Source organism: Grus americana, chromosome 5, assembly GCF_028858705.1.
Source record: "Grus americana isolate bGruAme1 chromosome 5, bGruAme1.mat, whole genome shotgun sequence".
NCBI lineage: Eukaryota > Metazoa > Chordata > Aves > Gruiformes > Gruidae > Grus > Grus americana.
The window spans coordinates 4,224,712-4,250,213 of record NC_072856.1 but is presented as its reverse complement, the minus strand read 5'-3'; the positions used below and the strand labels follow the sequence as shown (position 1 = coordinate 4,250,213).

The following is a 25,502-nucleotide window of genomic DNA, read 5'->3' as shown; positions in this document are numbered from 1 at the left end:
AAAAATAGGTGTCTGCCTGCTTTTATTTATGTAGGTGGTGATGATTTTCTTTCTCTAGATTTTTTGTCTAATTAAAAGCCCATTCAACTGATGGGAGTCTTCCACAAATCAAATGGGTTACACTTAATCTGCAGTCTTTATAAACATTCAGAGCTATTTGTTATGTGAACTCGGTAGAAATAATTAGGGAGGAGGGGTTGGAGCGATAAGATTTGGTTTCTGTTCCGAATCTAAGCACTTCACTATACAGGACATTGTTTAAAAATGACCTTGATAAATTTTACTTTGATAATTTTGGCAATTTCCTCTAGTTTAAGAGATAAATATGGACTATTACAGTTTAGAAACATAAAATGTGGAAGTATATAACAGAGTAAGAGAAGACAAATATTTTAAGGCTTACGGTGTACTATAAATTGAATGAGCTAACAGCATCTGAAAGAGATCAAAAGAAAATTGCTATAATTTGTAATAGCACTTCCCTTTAGGCCCTGCTGTTCCCATTTTGGGCCCTGCATTTTAAAATAAACAGCTGGGGGGAGGCATTTGTTATAGGACAGTTACAGCGATCTTAAGAAATTTGGAAGGTGTGAGTTGGGAAGAACTTTGAAGGAAATAATTTGTTCAGGCACATAGTTTTTTAAACTATTCAAGTACGTAAACAGTTGAGAGAAGCGAACTGTTTACGCTGTGTAATCTCTGTGTGCCTGTTGTAGGACAAGTTGTAGTTTGGATTTCAGCAAAAAGAGTTGCTAGATATGAGAGATGCTTCCTAATTCGCAGGAGGTCACAGACTCCCCTTCACTGGAATGCCCTTTTAGGATGGGTTTGACAGTCACCTGCTACAGCTTTGTCTGGATGTTTGTGAACCTGCCCCTGCTTGGCGATGCTTCAGCTGGTCCCCGAGATCCTGTCCCGCCTACCTCTCTGTGATTTCACTGGAAAGAATTACCATGGCTGTAGCAAACCTTGCTTTTGTTGTTACAGCATGTGCTGTGGGTTCTAGCTAATGGCTTACAAATGTTTACAGCATGCAAGTATTTTACAAGTAGGGATAGCAAAAAAAATATGCTCCTTCAGCTTCCCATTGTAAACGGGAAGATGAGATTTAGTTGTATGTGCTCTGTTGCTAATACTCAACCAGCATCTCCTGGTCCCTACACTCCGCCCCATATTTCTCCTTTAAGTTCTCTCTACTGGGTTCCCCTTAATCTCATTTCTACATCCTTTTTTGGGCAAGAGGAGGAACATGCTGCCCTTCTTCCAGTTCGTGTTTGCTCACTGGCAAGCCAAGCTGATCAGATAACTTGATCTTTCCCTTGGTGAGAACGCTTAATTTGGGCACGCTGCTCTGTTTGCCACCAGTTGTCACAAAATGCGTGACACTTATACCTTTGATGCTTTAGCTCTTCTATCAAACTTGGTTTGGTGAATTAATTTAAAAATATTACCAGGCGACCGATGCTGTGTAATTCCTAGAAGCAGCTAGAAAATTATATGAGAAGTAACGCTGTATTGTTGGGAATTGTGTTAAATGAAATTGGTCTGTTATTTCACTGGATCCAAGGGAGCTTAGAATCTGAAGCCTTTCAATGGGAATTGAGCACTTAAAATCCAGTGTGGAGGAAGGGAGATGGTCCAGAGACTTACGCATGCTCAGCATCGTTAGTTTGTAGAAGTGTGAGCTAATGTGTTTGAGCTGTGAACTGGGCTTTCCTGCATCCTTCAGGGATACCATTACTTTTTAAAAAGATAAAATAGATCATGGAGTATCTAAATGAAGAAGTTAAGGTCATGGGAAATCCGTTGCTAATTCAGGAATAAACACCAGATCCTCGGACTTCCTTAATCATAAACTTCATATTTAATTCTGTACTTAAATCTTTTTCTGTGTTTGTAGAGCTACTTTTTTTTCCAGTATAAAGTGAGAGAAAACGTTCAGGAAAAATCCTCTAAGCTGAGATGGCATTCTTCAAATACTAAGTACATAGTGATGTGTACAGCAAAGTACTGGAGGAGCCACCTATCATTATCTCCCATAAAGAATATGAGAAGAACTTCCAGACTGTGTACAAAATGGAGTCGCAAAGCAAAATAAGTATGTGTGTTTTTCTAAAAGTGTCTTAGTTAACTAAAATTGTTGCAATTCTGGAGGAACAATTGTGGTATACAGTTACCTCTGTCATATATGTGCTTGTTTGTCAAAGGTAGCAAAATGATGTTTTGTCATGCGTTACACGTGTTATCTACTATAAGGGAAAACTTAAGTGTCTTCTGTAACTTACAATTCCAGCCATTTATGTAGTTTATTTGCATTGATTTTCATATCTAGTCCTATACTTAGAATTTTTCCATTGTAATTGTATAAAGATGGCTTACTGATGTTGACTTTTTTTAACTTTGAAATGTAAGTTGAAGACAATTGCAGCTTGTCCTTTAATGCTAGAAATTCCTTATAACAGTCTGAGTCATCTTTTTCCCATTAAGCTAGTTGAGCAGGTGTTGTCTTTGTTCTGTACAGATACTTTCATGGCCCCCGTCATTGCACCATTTGAGTGCCTCCCAAGTATTTTCCTAAAGACATCCTGCTGGGATAGGAAAATATTACTATCCTTATTTTGTAGATGATCAGCTGAGATATTTGGTGATCTGCCCACAGCTGAGCTTGAAATTCGTGGGAGAGTTAAGAATAAAACCTGCAGTCCCTGCTCACTGCCTTTGCTAACAGACAATACTGCTTTCTTTTTTGCAACAGCTGTGAACTTCAGTTGTATGTTTATAAGATGACGTTGATGTTTCCACATCAATTAGTTTATAATTTTGCTACTGCCTATTCTTATATGTAACTTTTCGATTTACTTTGTTTTAAAATTGCAGAACAAATCCTGGAACCTCTAAACTTCTAACTCTACTTGTTTCCCACCTTATCAAAAGAGGAGGGAGGACTGTTATTGATTTGCCATCTGATTTATAAATATTTAGTAGGGATGATCTGAGGCTGGCACATGTGCTGGACATATAGTAAATGTAAGTAAACTGCTAGATTCCAGTAATTAAGATATTACTGTAGCTGTACAAAAATAGAGGAAAAAATACAGGTTGACCTAACAACCTAAACAGCAGTTATTTGACAACTCCAATTTTAATGTCAGACATGAAACTGCAAAAATGCTTGAGGTTTTCTTTAGCCTCATCTTCCTTTTGTACTGCTTGTATTTTGTTCTTTGAGGTAAGTGAACGATCTGACTTCTCAGAGCTGGGGAGTGCTTGCAACAACATACTGAGTTTGGAAAACTGTCCAAGAGGCCAACTGCCCTGCACAATCTCATTGACAAAGAATCATCAGCATTTGAAAGAATGGAAATTTATGTCAAAATAGAAAATGGAGTGCATCTTTAAGACCAAGTTCTTTTGTATAGCAGGTGTGTGTCTGTGTAATGTGAAATACAATCTCCAATACTACTACAGGTTGTCGGGCTGGATGCAGAAATTACTGAGTCAAATTGTAAGGATTATGTTACACAACCTGTCATATCGGGTAGGCATAAAAATCAAAATCCCTTCTGTCCTTAAAGTTAGGGTTATTGTGTAGGATTCTGGCTAAAATCAGATTGGGTTCTGTTAGCTTCCGGAAAAGAATTATCATTTTGTGTGAGATGCAAAACTGTAACGCTATAACATTGAGCTCTGTAGTGGTAGTACAAAAATGACCTTGTACAATGAGCATCCTATTGAGGTGAGCCAAAAAGCCAGTCTAACCTGTATTATTTTATTATGTTAGGTCTCCTTCTTGCATTTAGGAATTAATTGGTTCCACATATAATGTGCTGAGCTGTTGCCAGTGCTCTTTTTTATTAAGTAATGATCTTAGAAAGTAAAACTTAAGTCTTTAATATGTCTTCCCTTACCTGTTTAATACCAGTGAGAATAATCTTGTATTTCACCAAAACTACGAGTGTCTAGTTTCCTGCATCCTGGATAATTGGTGGTTTCTCTGAAAAGACTTGAACAATTACTTGGTATAGAAAAACAGCTCTAAAGAAGTTCTCTGTAAAATCAAAGGTGAAGGTGTTAAACCCAGACAATAAAACTTAGATCAAAGTAGCCAGCAGAAGGGGCCATAAGAGGAGCAGATTGTCCTTTAAGCTTCACCATGTTGTGTAAGGTGTTACCTCTCTCTTTCTCTAATCAGATTTCATGAAGAAAGCAAAGCTATTCTTTACTGATGTAATTCAATCAGAGCTCTCAGCTAGATCAGCAGGAAAAGCACCTGCCTTTCTTGCTTTAGATTTGGTTGACAGGCCCCAGTTTTTGATAGGAGTTGGTTAATCCATAACGCAAGCACGTGGCTGCAGCAACACCTGCCATGCAGGTGAGCTTTTAGTCTTGTTAATACAAAAATCTATACTATATTTGTATATTAATCTTGCACACATACACACCCAATAGTGATTGTCATTAGGAGAATTTAATAAAATGAGGTCATAAATGTGTAATGTACTTTTTGTTGGGCAATAAAGTTGCCCACATGTTGTAATTGAGGTCTGAAGTTAACTTGACTTGCTGGGGCCTCTCTAGGGTAGATTACATAGACTACTAGAGCATGTGAAAAAATGTTTTTCATGCTCTGCTTTCCTCCTGTTTTGTCCACTAGCCTTTCCACCTTAACTCTGTCTTGGGTTGGTGCCCACTGTAATATCCACTGCTATCAAACTCAGCGCTTTTAAAATTAGGCACACGTTTTAAACATCTGCTTGATTGAGACCCTCCACAGTGACTATTAAGCTTTTGCCTCTGACATTTTCCAAAGTCCTTGGTTCTTTTCTAGTCTCCTGAGTGACCCTGATATAGTCCTCCGGAGATCTGTAAAGCAGGCTCCTGAACTTCCTAATTGGAAAGTTTGGGTTCAGGCTTAAATTTCCTAAAACTCACCTACATTGTATAGGTGGCCACTGTGAAATTTAGACCTGGAGCACCTTATTCAGTTCTGCTCAAAATTTTCATGCATGTGATTTCTGATTTGCACAGAGAGGGGTGTTACCTGGCTTTTCACTAGACACTCATGAGCAGGTGTTTGGGGAGGACCACATCTAATTTACTAAATGAGGAAGGGTTGAATTAAATCCCATATAGATAAGATGGTGGTTCAGATAAAAAGGATTGTGACCCATCAATGTATGTAAGAATCCCACTGAGAGGAAGGCAATTTCATTGTATAAGAAGGAATTTTGTAAGATTTGTGCCAACTACATAATGTTACAGCCATGTTTTCTGTGGCCACCAGCGTGTCAGTGTGCTAACAGACTTACCAGAAACCACAACTAATGTTTTACAGGACAACATACTGTATCATTTTACAGAACGAACTCTCAATGGAATATTTGCGAGGATCTAGCTCTGCTATTTCATTTCTACAGTTGCTTTCTCCCCCAGCAAGCTTACCCTGGCTTGTGCCCTTAGGTGAGACTCTCAAGGGGTGTTAGTGCCCCATGGCCTTCCTTGATGCTGCTTTTCCATGGCCTTTGGTGATGGCTCCACCTGTTACATTACGTGATTGAGGTGAATACCTTCCCGTGCTTTGACTATTGTAGCATTGGGTCAGATTGTCTGTCTGTTTTGTACCTTGTGATAGTGTTCAGGCTCAAGTAAGATACATGTGAAATATTGCCATTTGAATTTGGAAGTCCCTTACTGCAGAGGTGAGATTACCAGTGGGGTTAATGGGACCAGAGCCCCCTGACTAACGCAATCTGCTTTGCCATATATGCTTCAAGTCATTCTACAGGGTTACGGTCACAGCACTGCACGGTCTTTCTATCTGTACTATATCATCTTAGCTGGTTAATTGTGACTTAGAAATGAGTACTTCTGTGGAATGTTGTGGTGGGTCAGACAGTGCTCTAAAAATACTTTTGGAATAAGTTTTAAAAAGCTCAGTTATGTGACTTATCACAGAAGGCACTAGGGGGACACCAAGTCTACTCTGTAAGCTCCTTGGGGCAGAAATCTTATCTCTTGCAGTCAAGATAGGTGAAGGGAAGAAAACAAGGAAAGAACACTTTCCAGGGAAGGAACTGAGACAAAATGGCTTTGGGCACACGGATTTTTCTCAGGAGTGGGGACTGAACCCAAAACTTACATTTCCGACTTCATTACCTCTAGTAGACCATTCTCTCCAGTAAATTTGACCTGAAGTTGTAGTTTTGGTCCTTGGCAAACATGTCTTAATTTGCTGCTATGACAGTGAATTTCTTTCCAGCAGTTCTCCCACCTTTGCCTGTAAAGGTTCTCTCACTATCTTGGTTGGTTGTCTCGTCACAGATACCGTGCTCTTTGTGATCTGTTGGCACTGCATAAGAAGGATATTGTTTGTGCAGGACTCCTCTGTGGAGCTTCCAAGTCACAGTCCAGTGTTTTATGGGAACAATAAACAGGGAGATCAGGAGCACCTTTCAGGTGCTGTAATGTCACTTTGAGTCACCAGCTCACAGAGGTTGGTAAGCTTTGGGTAGCAGGACACTGGTGTGGGTGCATCCGAAAGCTGGAAAGCTCAGGGGCAAGTGCAGCCATGTAGAGGGGCAGCCTTGCCTCTCTCCCCTGCCCAGAGGAGGGGCAGGAGCCCAGGACAGGCTTTCCCCTGGAAGCAGCAGCATTGAAGGTCTCCATCGCCTCCAGTGAAGTGGAGAGGCCAGCTCTTGGCAGGAGAATGTGGAAGTGGGAGAATGCTTTTTGGGACGGTGTGAAAGGAGGTATGAGGTTATAGAAGGTGGAGAGCACAGATATATAGAGGACCTAAGGCTTAGCTTTGTGTGTTTGTAGTTGGTCTGTACTTGTAAGCTGAATTTCAACCCTAATTATTACAGAAAAGGGGAAAGCAAGGAGAAAAGACATTAAAAAAACCCAAACCCCAAACAATGAAAATAAAATCCCAAAAGAAGATATAAAGATTGTATTTTATTTTAAAATTGTTACATACTATTTTTCTTTTCTTTTTTTTTTTTTTCCCTTTTTGGGCATGACAGAATTTTTTTTCTTAATTCTCTACTTGTGATTTTAGCCAGCAGAGGGAGTTCAAGACCCCATTACAGACTCCGACCATGCAGGTTGGGCTGTATGATCAGTACTTCTGGATGCACTTAATGGAACATTCTCAGCATAGTTAAGTGCTGGGGCCCGAATCAAGGGGTTGGAATACAATTGGGTTTTGTTTTTTATGGCAAAATGTAAGAAGGTATGTTTTGAGGCAGTGAATTATCAGTAATACACATCTGTTTGTACCAAAATATTTGTATCTGGAACACTTCTGCATTGTGCTTGGGGTATGAAAATGTAAGAGTAAGAAAGTGAAACTTCTTACAAACTGGCAAATCCAGTTTCTTTGTCCCATCTGAGTGAAATATAGTTAAATACCATTAACTGCAAATGAGTCTCAAAACAATCTCTGATCTTTGGGAACCCCAGAGAGCAGCAGTGGACAAAACATTTTGAAAATAACCTCTAAATTTTAAGACAATGATCGAATTTTCGTGTTGACAGTTCTTGGGGAAGAAGTTAATTCTCCCTTTCTTTAGGTTTTTAGTGCATATTCTAGGACCTGTATGTTCTGGTGGCAGGGGCATCCTGCTACATCGTAGATGCAAAACCAGGAATAATAATGAAATATGTGAAAATAAATCAAGCACTGCTGGGCTTCCTTCAAACCTGTAATTGTGGTTCCTCTGTGACAGTAAGTTCTCAACTGAGCATTCATCCATTGAGCAGTCAGGGTCTTTTATACCATCGCAAGCTGATAACTGAAAATGTAAACCACATTTTAAAGTAATTCATTGTATAAACTGCTCTTGCAAATGTTAAATTACACTAATTTGAGCAGATGCACATGTTGCTGCCCTAGCAATCTGGACAAATTCTTCAGAACTGAGCAGCTTGTTCTTGTGTGCAAATACATATTGACAAAAACTTCTTTGCTAGTTTCGTGAATTCCTCTAAATTGGCAGTCTACAAATGTATATTTTTATTGCAACGAAAGCTGAAGTGTTTAAATGTTTGAAGACTTAATTATAGGTGGGATGAATCTCAAGATAGAAGTAACAGCATTTCTCTTTTTCACTTAACCTGAAGGGCTACCACTTGTGTTTATATACCATTGCAAACTTAATTTAGATGTAGTAGTAAGGGCTAAAACAAGTTGTGCTTTGTAAAGAGACCAAAGAAAGGAACTGAACAGTCCCTGAGTGAAAACAGCAAGGGGAATCAGCGTGTCTGGCATTGACATAATACTGCGAAATCAAAGCTTTGATCAACTATACAGCATAACAGCTGTGTGAAAGGTTTGCTGTGGTTAGCTGGCATTATCTCTTGTCTAAAGGAAAGTACATTGTAAACCAGTAAAAATTAACTGCCAGAGCACAATGATGTTTTTGTGACTGGGAATTCAGATAAAGTTTTGCTTCTGTTGGCAGAATGATAAAAAGAACTGGGGCCATTTGCATACAGGTGAAGAGAGGCAGCGATGTCCCATGTTCTGCAGAGGCCAAGGCACCACAGGTATGCAAAGTACTTCAGCTCCAAGTGCTGCCTTTAATTTAACTTGGGTTTTTTTTTTTTTTTACCTGGTTAGTTATCGAGGGGGAGGAAATGGACTTAGGAAACGGACAATACCGGGAAACGTCATTGGGTGGCAGCAGAGCATTTACCACGTGCCTTGGCATCCCAACAAAATAAAGGCAGAAAGGACTGTAGTTCTGCATAATTTTGATATAGGTAGCTGAAAATGAGATCTCAGAACGTTATCTGTGGTGAGACAGCACTCTGATACAAGAGATTTCTCTCCAAAAGTGTGTTTTCATGTGTGTATGTATCTCTGTGTGTATGTATATATATAAAAAAATGTATTTGTGTATAAACATATATATATGTACATGCACACGTAAAAACTATGTGTGGCGTCTACAGGCTTTAGCTCTGTGATAGTGTAGCGAGGAGCTTTAATGTGATTACTACAACTACCAGCTCCCAAATTAGATCCCATATCCCTGACAGTTCAAGCTTGTTCCTAAGATATATAGCTTGGTGCCGGTGCGAATAAAGCCATGTAATAGGTCTAAATTACTTTCTGCTGGAAGGAATCAAGTGGGTCTGTGCAAGTGGCCAGCAATATCCACTTTCACTAAAACTGAAAATTTTTATTAGTTGTGTCTGGTTCTTTGTAACAAAAGTATGAGAAGCAGGACAGTTAGTATTTATTATCCTTTTAGGAAGGAGTTGACCTCTCTGTATTTATTCTACAATGTAAATGTTGAGTCTTTTTGCTGAATAATGTGGTTGGTGCTTGAAGGACTCTTGAAAATACCATCCTTTTTTGGAGCTAGAAGCTAAGTGTATTTTGTATGTATTCATTTCAGTGAAGAGATAGAGAATTTGTTTTTATTTGTTTTGTGTTTTCCTTTAACATCAGGCCTGGAGAGGGCTGATGCTGTATACCTTACGATGTAGTTCATACGAAGGAATGTGTTATGGCCTTAAGGAGGACACAAACTGTAGCATGCGTACATATAAACATGCATGTTTCCATCATACACATTATGAAAATACAACCTTTTTTGCTAGTTTTTTAGTTCTTTGTGAGTTGCTGCTATTGTAAGTAAATATCTTGCCTTCTAACTGCCCATTCTGGTATCACCACCATGGAAATGCTATCAATCTAATACTTTATGGGCAGTATTGCCACAAATGTGGTAACTCAGTGATTGAAAGGAATTTTAACATTTTTCTTTTGCTGCTTTGCCTGGGAATAAAAATGAGCAACTGTAAAGAAGTATTGCACCATCAAGTTTTAATTTCTACTGGTTTTGGAAGGTCCCACTAACAATTCATGCTGGAAGCAATCCTCCAAGAAGCATAGGTTGAACTACAATGTGTGCAATGCTGTGCTACAGAGCCATATTTTATTTTGAAGATAAGCATATAAGCAGTTTAGGGGCAAATGCCCACGCTTAGGGTACTTCAAGTGCAAAAGGCTGCCCCCATGGACTTCCTACAGGCATCATAGGCAGACTGGCTTGAGAATTCCATGCCCCTGCAATAGGGAGGGACTTCTGGTTCACAACTCCTGCTGAGCTGAATGTGAGCTACCAAAACTTTACAGTCTGGACTTTACAGATCTTGCCTTGGTAATGCTGAGTTTTTCCTGAACTACACTGATTTCTGTTAGGTTCAGGACTTGGCTGGGTTTGGGAGTTTCTGCTGATGCCGAGGCCCACAACCCATAGAAACAAGGTATTGCCTCTGAAGAAGAGCTGCCCTGTTTCCAAGCCCTCACTGAGCTCAGAATTCAGTGCTTGCTCCTGCATCTCCAAAAGTTATTATCTTGTAGCAGTAAGAGGCAGCATTTCCTGGATCCCAGCTCCCTAGGAGCCTTAAACCCTTGTTCACTGGTGGCATATGACCTCTTCAAGGAATAAGGGCTCTTGTCTCCTGCAGAGCTTAATAAAGCCTATTTTTACACCCTGTTTTGAATACTGTTGGAAACGCTTTGAAGAAAGAAGTCTCTAAAATTATGTTACTGTTTTGGTTGTATGTATTGCTGCTGGAGATAGTTATTAGAAGTTAACGCATCAGTTGACAAAGACATCAGATGTCCCCTGCCCTGAAAAGCTTATAAAATTAGGCAAGAAGCAATGTGCGAAAGGAAATCTGTTTGGCTGTAGGAAGGTCTGGTTATTGTTTTTAGTTTTACTCACCCATTCCAAGCAAGAAGACATGGCATGGAGGTGAACTCTGGAAAACTTGAAACAAGAAACAATTTCCACGATTTCAGTCTTCACCAAGTGCACCTGGACTTGATCCTTTGTGACGAAACCCTACCTCTGTGTGTTTGTGCCTCTGTGTTCGGGAAGCCGAAAGGGCAGGGTCTCAGAGCAAGCGCAGATGTTTCAGGTGATCTCAACTGTCATGGTAACACAGAGAGGGAGGGCAATCTGGGAGGCATCAGCACTGATTTGGTAGGTCAGAATGAGCACATCTCTCTCAGAAATGATGCAATGTGCTTTCTGTGAGAAATGTAAGCTACCGCATCACTTAGGGAGCAATTGGGAGGTAGATGTTATAGCCAAGGGAGCTGCCTAGTGGTAGGCACAAAACAGGGAATGGGGAAAGATGGCAGTGATGGTATGATGGCAGCGAGACTTCTTTCCTTGTATTTGGACCAGATGCCATAAGGCTATTACATTAAATGATCTTGTTCATTGTATCTGCAGTGATTTCAGTATAGTGAATTCAGTTCATCCCTACTGCTTTCTCTTGTTAGCTTAAGTAATTCCCTTCTTAATTGTTGCATCCACGCAGCTCTGTGCTTATTTGTATTTGCCTATACAGGGGGAAAATGTTCTCTCATGCAGTGTTTCATTATTTGCTTCCATGCTTTGTGTTAACTTTTGCAGAAGGTTAAGGTGTAGACTGGAAATGACAGGAATTGTGGTACTGAAGGTCGAGTGTACAAACTCTTACGATACCTCTCTTTGGCACTAACTTGTGTACTAGGAATGCAGTCATTGGTGAGAACGGGATGGTAGAAACAACACTGAGCTTTTTATCTGCAGAAAAATTATTTAAAGCCACTTTGGGATTATGTCAGCCTGTAGTGATTAAGAGAATTGGTGGTAGAAAATGAAGGTGACTAATGGCAGTGCTGTCAATTTTTTATTTATAGTACATGTAACAGAATTTTCTTATTTTCTTTTGGATAAAGGCACTGGTTGAGGAAAGAGGCTGATACTGGAAAAACTTATAAGGCTATTATAAGTCTGTTATAACTGTTCTAGTACTGATGTTTCATGTCCTTTTCAAGACTGTGTACGCTGCTTCTGTCTCTTTGAGGAGTCAGCTCTCTAAATCTCAACTTTGTAACCCTTAGTTAATTAACAGGTTGTTTTGGAACAAATTGCCTCTGGCTTTCATTTTCTTCCCATTCAGGGATTTGTCAACCTGATTGCAGAAAAAACACAGTGCCTATTGTCCTGTGCCTATTTTACATGCTGACAATGGAAAAACTTGCTTTTTCCCACAAGTTTGCAATGACATTCTCGTCTTCTCCAGGGGTTACTTCAAGAGGATAACTACCATTTCCTCCCAGTTAAGCTTCCCCGTGTCAGTTATTTGATTGTTTCCAGTGGGTGGAAAAGGGCAGCTTGCAGGCTGATAATTGCATGTGTACCTCTGCAGGCGGTTGCAGAGGGTGCTATCTTAGGGCAAATCTCTTGGAGATATAAAAACATCACGTTAACAAAATAGTGTGGGGATCTGTAAGATAAGCACCGCCTGGTGTGTTGAGTCCCTACAGCCTCGGTGACTGCAACCAAAGGTCAGATCTGCTAGTAATGCTAGCAGGAATTCCTGAAGGTTCCCTTGGATCTGCCTGGGATTCAGCGAAAGTGCATCCAAACCTCACATGTTTAAAAGGGTGATTTTTAGGCTCAGTGACTTGCCTGTTTAAATGAAAGTTCATTTTAGCTAGAAAGCCTCAGACTGTGTAATTAGGAAAGACTTTACACAAATTCTTGAGCAAACAAAGAGGAAAGAAGGTACTGTCATTTTGAAGAAGGGCAACCTAAGTCATCAAAGCATTCATGTATTTTTGGGGCATTTTGAGGTGAAATGCGGTTACTCTGAAGTGACAACTCTGTAGATAGGAAAGCAATGTACATATGACCATATGAGTGCTAGTGGCATCTGGCGGATGAGGTGCCTTGGTGTCCTAGTATGTGTACTGTCCTCATGGTGGAACTGATTACCCAGGAAGATTGAAACCTAAAAAGTGTAATTTGCTTGAATCTGCACTGAGTACGAGCTATAATGTTGCCAGATAGTGGTACAGTTCTCTCTGCATGTGGTGAATAGCTGTCAATAATTCATGTGTTTGCAATGATACCATGAATTCTTCTCTATTACAGTCTAGGACATTTCGGATACATTCTGATCATAGATGTCCAAAGAAGCATCTGTGCTTCTTTTTCTTCAGCATTTTGAATGTTCTTGTTTAAGTCCTGACTCGCTACCCTCATTCAGTGATAAATTGGTGGCCCAATTACTAACTGGGGATTTATGCCTCTCTTCCAGTGTACCACAGACCTTTGGAATTTCATGTGGTCTTATATAAAAGGAAATTAATGATTATATATATTATTCATAAAATGGTGTTTCCATCATTTTGTCTGTTTCGTCTCCCCCAATTCACCAGCAGAGGGCTGAAGGATTTATCACCTACTTAATTTAGCTTAAATTCATGGACAAGCTACTCAAACTCTCCTCCTGAAAGAACTGTTCCTGCCAGGTTTTGAGCATAGATCTAAAACACTCTGTGCTTTAGAATGCATGATGTGTGCTGCATACCATGCTAAGCTAGGAGGTACATCATCTCTGTATCAGAGTAATGCTCACAGCAAAAACTTCAGATGTCCCTTTTCAAGCAGTATGGTATTTTGAAGCATTATTGTTTTACCTTGGATCTGCCAAGTGGATATCTTTCTGGAATGTGCACTTTTAAGCTTTTTTTGTATCTACTTGATAGTTTCTGGTCTGCGTGAGGGACGTGATTAGATAAGGTGGCTGTAATGGTCCATCTTGATGTTTCTTTCTACAGCAGCCTTGGCTGACTGCTCAGTGCACGCTCAGGGAAGTTCTTCTGCTCTCCTTGTTGCATGCCCTACTGAGTTGGGTTAAAAACAGGACTTTGTATTCTGAGAATATAGCCAAAGGTGGAAACTTGAGCTTCATGGGAAAGAAAACAGATCCTTTTGGCATCTCAGAATGGGTTACTCCTTGCAATAACCCAATACATTTTTCCCACCTAGAAGGCTGGGATTCCGAGTTCCTGCTTTCTTAAGAGAGGTAGAGTAGAGTTTGACACGTTTGTTATGTGCTTTCTGGGGTTCCTTTTGCAAAGATGGGTAAATACGATTGATATCACTCTGGAGAGCATTTACCTAGGGCAAAGGCAGTTTCTTTTTATTCTCAACTTCTTATGGTAGTGATTAGAGGCTGGTTAAGATTGGGGTGTGTTGTATTAGTACACAGAACAGTAAATAATTCCTATCATAAACTGTAACCTAAAAAGGCAGCATGACGAAAGGGACATACAGAGAAGTAAAATAATGAAATCCAAATAAGTGGAGTGGTGAAGGAAAGGGGCTGGCTGAACCTGCAGAGGAGGTAAAGGATGATGGAATGAAGCTGAAGTGAGAAAACTGTGAAATGGGGGAAGAAAGATGGCTCTAGACTGGGTGGAAAATGCTGAGTCAGAGCCTCTGAATGATCTCTGACGAGGGACTGCTTAGCTCTCTGTTGAGAAGCATAGAGTGTTTTTACACGTATTTATGTATATCCATGCATGCATGTGCTCAATAGCAGACATCTGTCTGCGTGTGCTTTACTCATGGTTTCTTAGGAAGCAGATCTGTGTGAATATTTAGCAACATTTTTATTGTACTAGGGTTTTATTCTTGTCTTGGGAAAAGCATGAAAGACAGAATATCCAAGAAAAATACTTTTCTAAAACCAGCTTCTCATAGTGTACAGTGCCTCCTTAGTGCTTCCCGTGTCATGGGCGATGGTGAGATACTGCCCCAACGGTAGCAATGGCAAAACTCCAGCGTGGTCACTGGTGGACTGTCTTGGGGTTTGAGGGGAAGTCCTGACTTGGTGTAAGACAAGGGAATATTTTATGGCAATGGTTTCAACACAAAGATTATAAAGCCAGCTCAGTTTTTCTGTATGTCATGGAGTTCAGCATCAACTTTGGTTTCTGAGATCCCCAAATCCATTTTAAAGCTGCATACACTTTGTGTCTCTCTTCAGAGACACGTTATTTCCTGGACAAGGTTCACTATTCAGAAATACGTTTGGGTGTAAGGGTTCTTGTTTTCAGTATGTCAAAAGCATTATAGTCTAACCTCAAAATTTTGATTAATCTCCTCATTCATTGATGGGGAGAAAGAACAGGTAAGTTGGGAAATTCCTTGAGTTTCAAAAATGGAAGCACGCAAGGGCCTATTCTCTTTGCAGTAAGCATCTCTGCTGAAGTGCTCAGAAAAAAGCGAGGGCATGATTTAATTTTTTTCCCCTGCAGACTGGAGATGGGTTTGGAGTTATTTTTTTCATTTAGCCAGGAAAGTAGATTATCATTAATAATGCTACCTCTAATGTTTCATTGTAATCTTAATTTAAGGAAATGTTTGAGCATTAAGCATTTTTCCCACAGCAGTGAAACAATGTACCTTTCCCTGCCAAAGATCGCATTCACATATATCCTCTTCGTTCCTGTAGCTGGAAGGTGAAGTTTGGAATTTTTCCAGTAGCTCAGCTGCCAATTTACCATCATTGATCATTATCAGGAGTCATTTGACTGAGGTGTCTGATGTATAGCAAAGCATGTTCTTGGCTGTGTGTGATACTAGCCGTTTCAGGTCTGGGAGTCCTGCTTGTACTGGTTTATAGAAGCCTGCACTTCATAACTGATTGTAGTTTGTTGAGAGTTCCTATGATATAATTAATTTGTAGTGCACTGATTAGTTGGTGTGTGTGATGGGGCGGGGGGGGGGGGGCAGTTTGCTGGCACCCACACTATAAACAGAAAACCTAATCCAATTCCTTGGCACTCAGTGGAAGTTCAGCTATTGAATTCAAAGGGAGGAGGCGCATGCCTGGTGCTCTTTTGACTTGAATATTCAACTCTGTGTCCCCAGAATGTTACACTATCTGTTAAGAAATGTATTATGAGGTTGTATGAGTTACTTGTATGTGGTATAATCCTCAGACAGTTAAGTAGAAAGAAAGAAAAAAAAAAAAACCAACAACAAACCCTCCCCCCACCCACCCACCCAACAAAGCTTATAAGCAGCTCTTACTTCAGCTGAAAAGAAATTGGATTTTTGTCATGTGAATGTACCTCATAGTATTTAGTACCTTAGAATTTACCAGTAAGAAAGACTGCAAGAACTTGTCATATCATGATAATGTACGAGGTGCTATAAATGCTCAGGATGCTGATTTGAGTTAATTTCTAAAACCCAAATTTCATCATTAGTGAGATTTCTTTTTTTTCCTATCACTACTAAGCACTTAAACTCAGCATTATGTTTTGCATCAATGCCTTATTTCGGCAGTGTAACTAGTAAGCTAAGAAATAAAACCAGAAGGAATTTTAAAAATTCAATTGATCTTAGTATTTTATGAGCCTTCTATTTTGATTTAGTCATGCTTGTTTCATTTTGAGTTTTTCAGTTCTGCATTGTTAGGATTACATATGCCATATGAGAATTTGTTTAAAGATCACTTTTATTGGAAGTAAAATAAAAACTGGAAATCTTTCTGTTATTCTAAGGCTTTATAACAGCTTGTTTGTACAAAGTCTAAATTTGGAGCCAGATTTGACTTGTCCTTTAAAACAATAATAGCCTCAGAACACTGCTAATAAATGCTGGAGGATTTGTCAGTGCTAAAACAAGTTTGAAGATATTTGAATTGTTTGCCAGACTTAGCCTTTACACTGATGGAGTTTGGGCTACAATGCGTGGGTCTGCATTGTACTTCCTAAATAGCTGATCATTTAGTATTAGGTGCGTAACAACTATCCATATTGTTCATAGCTGTCCATACTTTTTTAACATTTTCATAATCTATTAATCATTTGTTAACCCTTTATAAACCATTTATAAATGTACCCTGAATAAAAAAAAATGTGACCATTCACTTTTTTCCTCAAGTTTAATATTAAAGGCGAAGTCCAAGGTCAAGATGGGCACAGGGAGGCTTTAGGGAGCTGGTGTAGTTTATATTTTGGCCAGTCAGCTGAGGAACCACGTGGAACTAAAATTAGTAAAGTGTGTGCAGTGAAGAAAGTTCACACGGTGTAATACGCTGTGGGCAGTATTAGCGTTGATTTACCCAATCTGTTAATGGTGTGGTCTGTCTAGACCTTTGGAACATTCCTTAGCTCCTTATTTAATGTAGGAGAAATCATTTCTGAAATTAGCATATAAATTGTCCAGACTCAGCAGCCCTTTAAAACGGTGTTCTACCCTTGTGTCATGGCACAATAACTGTTTTAAAAAATAAAATAAAATCCTCGATCAGTCATGTTCTCATGAAGAACCTCTCGACTTCAGATTGCATGCAGAAAAAGTGCATAAACCTGAGAAAATTCATTAAGTTTAAAATGGGAAAATGGTCAGGATTTGATTTGGGTAAGTTGTATTTATTTAGTCATGTTAATAAGGGGAAGTGTATTATGATAAGGAAACATCTGGCAAGGTCTATTCATGTAGAAGGTTTACATATATGTAATTGGAACTGGAGGCTTTTCTGACTTTGACGTTATATTTTTTTCTTTCCTTGGTCTTCCACATAACTTGTATATAAGCCATGCTGTACGGTGCATTCATTCCAAGGCTCAGTCCAACTGAGACTCATATGAGATCAAATCTGCTCCTGGTACCAAACACCAGGTTGCTGCAGAAAGGAGGTGCGAGGAACCTGTTGGAGGCAAATCCTCCTCCCTGGCTGTTCTTTCGTTGGCTCTTCTGAAGTCCTTCTTCCCACTTTAGTTGCCAAGAGTAATGTACAGTGCCCTGTTCTTAGGTTATGATCTTCAAGGGAAGATAATATAACTTCAGCTTGTGAATTTGTGCAGGAATAGAAAGAGTATATGTGTACACAGAGACGGAAAATAAATGACGATACGGTGTGGTAGGTTTATTTGGCATGAATTTGAGATGACCACACTGAGCAGTGAAGCCAATAAAATCTTTGTACTACAAAATCATGTGTTCTGAACATGCTATGTACTTTACAGAAAAACTATTCCAGGAATGTTGCTAGAGAGTTTTATATGTTTATTTGGTACTCGTTTTTCGCCTCCCTTGCTCCAAAAGCCAGGTGCTTTAATCACAATGAAATCAACTGCCCAGGTCACAGAGAAAAAGAAATAGAAAATAATGTAATTACAGAAACTCCTAAAAAGGATCTAAAATAACACTTTTGTATGTAACTGAGTAACAATTTTAAGTTAGAATATTCCCTTTACCTCCCAAGGGTTAAATACTGAATTTGTTACTGAAAATGCCTTATTGAAAAGCTTTTTCCATTCCAGAAAGCTTTGGCTTGTGGCCAGGAAAGCTTCCAAGAACCTGGATCTTAAATTTGTCATGGTCCCAGTGTCCATCCTGTATGTCGCCCTAGTATTCTGAAGAAAGCATGTGTTTCAGAGGAGGGGGAGAAAAAACATTTTGTTTTCTAATAAACAGTGAAGAACTGTTCAAGAAGGGGAGGAAAAAAAAAATAACCCAACAAAATAAAACCAAAGCCAGCTCCCTCAAAACAAAGTTGCTTACCTGATGCTAGAGTAGAATATAAGAAAATTTGAAAACGCTTTATCCTACCTTCTGTTCAAGCAAATTTAATATTTTATACGTGCGCAGACCAGTGACCTTCTGATTGCAATGTCATATTTAAGCTTGTATTACTTCTAGTATGAGGATCTCGAATACTTAGTAGTCATTTGTTTGGTTTTTGTTTGCCTGTTTTTTTATTTTATTTATAAAAAAATAACTCGGATGGCTAAACATAGGAATACTGGTTGAATTACGTGCAGTGAGCAGGGTTTGTGTTCTGTACTAGTGCTGTGCCTGGCACAGCGAGGCCTTGGCTGGTGTCTGTGGGCCATAAGCTTGACGCAAAACAAGAATTGCGGTAACAACGTGACAGACAAATGGTATGGCTTGAAGTAGAACACTGGAGTCCTGGCTTTTTTTTTTTCCCAGTTGGGGTGAAATGGGTACACTGAGCCTTCCTGCTAGAGTGAGCGATAGCAGTTATTTTGTGACCGCGAGCCTAGCAACCGAAGACTTGCATTTATTTCACAGGCTTTACAGAGTGTCTGATCCCAAGATAACCGCGCTCAAAAGTGTCAGAATGTCCTGGATGAATCAGTGCAGGCCATTGTTCGTGCAAACGTTAGGTGGATTGTAGCACTTTCGGACAGGCAGAGATTTGGAGGGGTGCTATGCAAAGTCTCAGAGACACGCTTCTCCGCACGCCTACCGCACCTCTGCAGTAGGACTGCTGGGCCCCACTGCCACGGCTGGCATGGTGGTTATGATTTTGACAAGTACCTCTGAGGGACCAGACTTGGGATTATTTCACTAAGTTTGTGGCCCAAGTCAGACCCAATCTTTTTATGTGAAAACTTGCATTCACTCCAAGGATGCGTGGTGTCTGCGGGGCACAGGGTTACATTCTTACAGTCTACACGTCGTAAGAGCCACACTTTTGAGCAGTCCCAGTGGAAAAAGGGCTTTGAATTTTCTATCTTTGCTCCTCTCTGATATTTTGTGGCTTGTGGTAAATGAGGTATGCTTGTTTTTATGTTTTCCTTTTAAAATATTTCTGCTTCAGTGTTACTTTAAATGTTTGAAGGGTTTCCCCCCCGCCCTTATTACTCAATTTAATTGGAATTATGGTGCCTATCAAAAAGTATTACTGCAAGGTGACCTGGAAATAATCATTTCCTTTCATCTATACCAAACATTTGTAGATCGTTAAAATGTCACAAATAAAAAAGTCTTATTCACAAAGAAATCGCTTTATATGAGCACAGTAAAATATGAGATTTCATTATATACAAAAAGGCTATGTTTTGTATTCCTGGTTCACAGAGCAAACCTCCAACACATGTGGAATGCATGGCAGGATGTAGGACCCTCTAAGGGCTGTATACAGATATGTGAAAGGGAAGGCGGGGGGGCGGGGGGGGAAGCACTTGTGGGTCTGAGGAAACGAGCCCTTCCAGTAACAAATGGAGCATGTGCTCTGGGTCTCTGGGAGGATTTGTGCGGGGATCTTGCTCTCCATGTGCGCGCATTCCTCTGAATCAGACAGGTGTTAAAGTGAAATGGTGCCCAGAGGACGCAGCACCCTCCTATGCTATCAGCAGCCTAACCACATGACGGATCCAAAAGCAGCCAAGCACAACTGCGGAGGGGTTTGCCAAGGGGTTAGATGCCAAATGCTGAGAGAGAGTATCCTTGCCAGCTTGGCACCTTTAGGCCGTGTGGCTGCTGCTGGCATGGAGCTGTCATTGTAATGTGCTGGGGAGAACGGAACCAGAAACTGTCTTAATAGTTCCTGGTGAATGAAGATCTCTTACTGTTGTGAATATAAAATATTAATTACCTTACAAATTTGTTTGGGAGGCTGTGCGTGGCTTTGGCATCTGTCCAGACTTGCAGTGGTGAAATCAGAGGATTGCCTCCTGGCAGTTGAATTTATTATTGTCCCCCCACCCCCCCCAGCATCACACTGGAAATAAGAGGGAACTATTCAAAAACAATTGACGTCTGGGGAAAGACGTTCATTGGCTTCTGGGATTTGGATCAGTCCCTGAGCTGGTGCCTTAGGAGTGGATTTAACCAATGCTGTCATCTGTTGGCACCTGTTGCAGTTTTGGCAGTGGCACAGGACAGCTTTGATTGCACTGTGACTGTAGTAGCGAGCATATGTCTAGTGCCCATCCCAGAAAGATCGACTTTGTGCCCTTAATGCCTTTCCTATTGTTGTTCTGCCACTTTCTCTTCTCTTGTTCCTCAAACTGCTGTTAGTAGTTATCGCTACATGCAGACAAGCACCTATCAGCATCTTCAAAGCAAACAAATCAAGGATAAAGCAAGAGGAGAACAGGAACTGGGAGAGTTCTGTATTATCAGATTCCAGCTGCTTTTTTGCATTTGATTTTTGAATTGTTTGTTTGGCCCCTGAATCTTTAAGAAGTGTGGTAAACGAAGGACTCCAGGCAAAATGATACATGTTTTAGTGTCTGAGACGTAATCAGAAGAGGAGTATTTGGGTTTATAAATATGTTAATCAAAATAACTGAGTATGTATCTTCAAGAAGAGAATTCAGTGGACCCATTAAAGGAAGTCTCTGCCTACATGTCTCTGTACTGATTGTACATCTGTAAATGGCTGCCGTCCAGCAAAGCTCTTAAGTGCATGCTTAACTCTCAGCACAGCTTGGCTACAGCAATGTTGCTAACTTTGGCATGTGAGCTTTTATGCGTTTGTGGCATTCGCATGCCTAGTGTGAAGCACAAGGCTTATGTGCCTTTCTGGATTACTAACTCTTTCTTGTGTCCTACAGACCTGCAGCCAGGAGTACGAGTCCAGTTTCCACCTCAGTTTCCTGCTTCTGTAGAAGGTATTGAAGATGGCAATAGGGCAGCACATCATCTACAGCTCTGAGGTTTTTACCCTTCATTTGAATGACACTGAAATACAGAGGTACAAACCCCTAAATAATGTTATTAAGCCTACCAATACTGCGTGTGCTTTACCTTCCTGGTGCCTTAGAGTCAATCTGAGGATTCCCAGGGATCACTTGAACATAATCTGAAATCTGTTAATCAAAATGTGTTGTTTGCTTTTCTGAAGGTGTCTGTCTGTAAGCCACTGCAGTCACCAGAGCAGTTGATTACGCTCTGATGGGCAGACCCACTCACACAATTAGATTAGTAGATTGACCAGATATAAAAATTGCTCATAAAAGCTCCCCATTGCTTTAAATCACTATTTGGAATATATCACGAGTACAGTCTGTGCAGGATTTAGTTGGTTGTTGAAAATGACTCCCCAAGTAACCCATGCAAAATTGCAGTGGATGCAGAGAACATAGTGGGGAAATGGCACGCTCAGGTATCACGCTTAAAATCCACGTTGCTGCATCGCAGTTGAGTGTGTTTGTACTGATACAGGATAGCCTGAGAGCTATGTATCTTAAAATTTCTCATTGTGTTTGCTGCCTTGTGAAAAGTCAGTCTTGAGAGTTGGGGTGATTAGATTTGAGGAGAAAGTCCTCAGGTCCGTAAGGTGGTTCTTGGAATTCCAACTTGGCTTTTTTATCTAGAAAGTCAATACAAGTTCTTAGTCTTCTTATCTACCCACAGATTTCAAGCAAGATGAACATTGGCAAAGGCAGCTCAGCTGATAAAGCTCTTAAATGATAAATGAGGAAAATTTAATGAAATATAATCTAATTATCATGGCTCAGATCTTATTCGATATCTCTGTCAACATAACTGGTTGGGGGGGGGGCAGGAAGGGAAAGGAAAAATTCCGTCAGTAACAAACAACTGTACTTGTAAATAAAGTCCAAGCAAGCAAACTCAGTGAAATATTCTAGTGTGTGCAGTTCAGAGTCCATTCGGATATTTTCCGGACTACCATCTGCAACAGAAAGTTGCTGCACAAATAACTCTGATTCTCTCCAGTAGCTTCTTGGTATGCCTGAGGTGGGATTCCAAAAGAGGAATAGCTGGCAAGTTGTAGTGTTTTGTTTTTAACTTCACCAAAGCCTGTTTGTATTAGAGGAATCGTAGTGTCTTTGGTACCTGTACTCATTTATTTTAAGAAAGTTAATTTCTTGGAGAGCATAAAAAAAAAATCCAGATGGAGAAAAAAATTCTTTTGTAAGAAAGTTCTTATCTGCTGCATTGAAATAATTGAAAATGGCCTTCTAAATAGTCCGAAGTAGTTCACTTACAGGCTAAGATCCAAACTTCCTTTAAAAAAAGAAAGACAAAAAATGCAAGTTTGAGAAATACTTTAAAATATCTGTCCAGCTTTTTGCCCCTGGAGGAGGAAGTGAGAAATTTAGAAAGCACCACATGTGACAGATGCTGCTCAAGATGCTCAACACATTACTTAAAGATTCTCTGTAACCATCATGTTGTGAGTAATAAAAGAATACAAATGAGATAGAAGAACAGTCCAGATTTACTGTAACCACATCTGTAGCCTCACCGCTCTTGCATGATGTAAAGGGGTCAACAAATTCCTGCCAGTTCCTGGAGTATTCCTAAACGTATCTCTGCAGTGCGAGGCAACATCAGATTAGGGAGCCCTCAGGTTACCTCCAAGTGAGCTGGCATGTCTGTAGTAGATTACCACACAGGGATACTAGCTTCGGTGCCAGAAACAGTAAAGCTCTGTTACTTGCATACATAGTTAATTAGCTCGGGTGTCACACCAAGCAAACACAGCTATATTGCTTCTGGTTCTGCAGCTAAGTTAATTGAGGCTGGCTTGGGGATCTTTGCCCCAATGTGCGGTGCAGACATACCCAGGAATGCACTCCTATTGTTGACTGAATACTGTATTTTCTCATAAATGTGGCAGGAGTATAATTGCAGGGTGGAAAAAGAAGGCCAATATACATTCACTTCACTTTAGAAACTAAATTAAACCTTTGACTTAACTCACTTCTATACCAGCTCCCTGCAGGCATTTCTACAGGCTTCATTAGAGCCAACCTAGAGGCCATGGAAAAGGTCTTACAAAAGACTAGCCAGGAAGCCAGTCACAGACCCAGATCCTGCTGCTACAGAATACAATCTGCCTCTTGGCACCTCGGGCTTGCAGCTGCCAGGCACTCTCCTTATGTGGTCACTGGTGTTGGCTCGGAGGCTGGAGCAGATAGACGAGGAGGGCTAAGGGGGAACACATTCATCACTGCCAGCAAAGAGCGGAGGCAGTGCCAAGTCGCTATGTAACTAGGCACATGTGCCAATTTGCTCAGTAATTGGATTGCTATTTGAAAAATTAAAACGGTGTCTAGAAAATTCGAACCTTTGCGTTTATGAAGTATGAAGTTTGCAGCTGAGGGGCTGAACAGGCAGAATGGAGGTGATCAAATGTGTTTAAGGAGAGTGAATGTAGGAAGTAATTTGATTACTTTCAAGAGTGTTACGCCAGCCTCAGAAGCAGCCACTCTGTATCAGGGAGACAAAGAGCAAGACACAGTGCAGTGGAAAGCTGTAACGTTATGGACAAGCCGTAACCCATTGCTTACTAAGGAAAATTAGTGCAGACTTGTCAGCTGAAGGCCATTTGTATAAAGAAAACATATAATTAGAGGGAAGGGCTTGATATACTTGCTGTAATTATTTTTTTTTTTCCTCCTAAAGAGAAAAAACTGGTAATGGGCATTATTATATCTTTTCAGGATTTTTTTCTGAGCCTGCGAATTTGTTCCTTCTGTCTGCTGTATGCATAGCTCTCAAGTACACTTGGTGAACAAATCCTATCTGTTAGTATTAAGCGTGAATGATATTGAATTACCCAGCTACAGAGAGAATTTCTTATTCAGAAGTATGCCTCTGCCACAAGCCATTTCTGCTCCCCCTGAAGTCAAATTCAGACCTTGCTTTGACTTCAGTAGACGCCTAATTATATCCCAAAATATAGTTACTTAATGAAATGCCTGAAGGGCTATTTATTCTTCGCAGTTGAGCTCACCGGCCACCCTTATTCAGCTAAAAACTTTGAGCATGTGGATACGACGGGATTATAAATTGTTCCTAAAGTAATATTTGTAGTTCAAAGTATAATCCAGTTGCTAGTGGACGCACAAAAGTAGTGCCTGTGTTCTTCATCACTGTTAAGCGGAAACTCAAGCTGGAAGCTCTCTATTTAAAATAATAAAAAGTAAAAATCTATGGACTCATACTGAGGAAGAACTATTTGGAACCTCTGTGAAATGTCTGATTATTTCTCATGCACTCAGTCCTGGTAGAATGAGGTTAACACATGTCAAAGCAGAGGCTAAGGAAATTTTGAGTTACATTTCTGCCCCTAGATGGAGTATTCTGCACACTGGTATTTTAAATTTTTTTTTTTTTAATATTTTGGGAGAATGGAGCTGTGTTAGAAGCCTTGAAATGCCTCTTGTTCTGAACTCCCTTTACAGCGTATCAAGTGCTGCCCATTGGGACTAGACTAACTGGGTCCCAGACACCATTTAGAAGAGAAAAATCAAAATAGGGTTTGTTTGTATAATTGATTGGATACTATAAAGGGCACTGCAATTTCTTAGTGTCTCTTATTTTTTGGTTAGTATAGATATATATGTAAAAAAGCAAGAAGCCTATACTTTACAAAGTGTCACTAATTACTACGAAACATCCGATATTTGCAGCTTGCAGTGCTCAATGTTTCTGTGATTTTCATGGTATTCCCTTCTCTTGGTATACTGTGAATACCATGGTAACCTTAACCGCTTGTAAAACATTTTAATAGTGACCACTGTAATATAGTGGTTGTGTGCAAACAGCATGCACCATTGCTTCAGAGGTGTTTGTAACATTTTGTTTTTGTCACAATCAGAGTAAAATGTTGCCAGATTTCAAGAACCCAATCCTAAACTTGCCAAACAGGGAGCTGAAAGTAAGTTCTCCTTTCCTCCAGCTTCTGTCTTTGATCATCTCTGGAGTTTCATTGATACATTCCTACCCAGCACTCACAAGCTTAGTGAACCATGGCTCCAGAAAGCAGAGAGTTGCTTGGGAAAAGCATTTGGCTACAGACGCCGTGTTTGGAGGGGGATGGTGGGTGTCAGATTAGAAGCCAGCTTTTGAAAAACCTAGATTGTTTTATATGTATGAGTGAGAATTCAGCTG

General features: G+C 40.1%; 2 protein-coding genes across 2 annotated transcripts in view; both read left to right on the top strand.

The window, feature by feature from the left end:
- TPCN2 (two pore segment channel 2) overlaps positions 1–2,191 on the top strand; it is a 35,319-nt gene extending 33,128 nt beyond the window's left edge. The window contains exon 27 of the mRNA XM_054827935.1: positions 1,901–2,191. Within this exon, the coding sequence (XP_054683910.1) occupies positions 1,901–1,928 (28 nt within the window). The 3' untranslated portion in view covers positions 1,929–2,191. The remainder of the gene's footprint in view (positions 1–1,900) is intronic.
- Positions 1,961–25,502, top strand: part of SMIM38 (small integral membrane protein 38) — a 39,999-nt gene continuing 16,457 nt past the window's right edge. The window contains exons 1-4 of the mRNA XM_054827940.1: positions 1,961–2,098; positions 2,878–3,027; positions 3,230–3,422; positions 21,191–21,330. The gene's annotated coding sequence lies outside the window, so the exon portion shown is untranslated. The remainder of the gene's footprint in view (positions 2,099–2,877; positions 3,028–3,229; positions 3,423–21,190; positions 21,331–25,502) is intronic.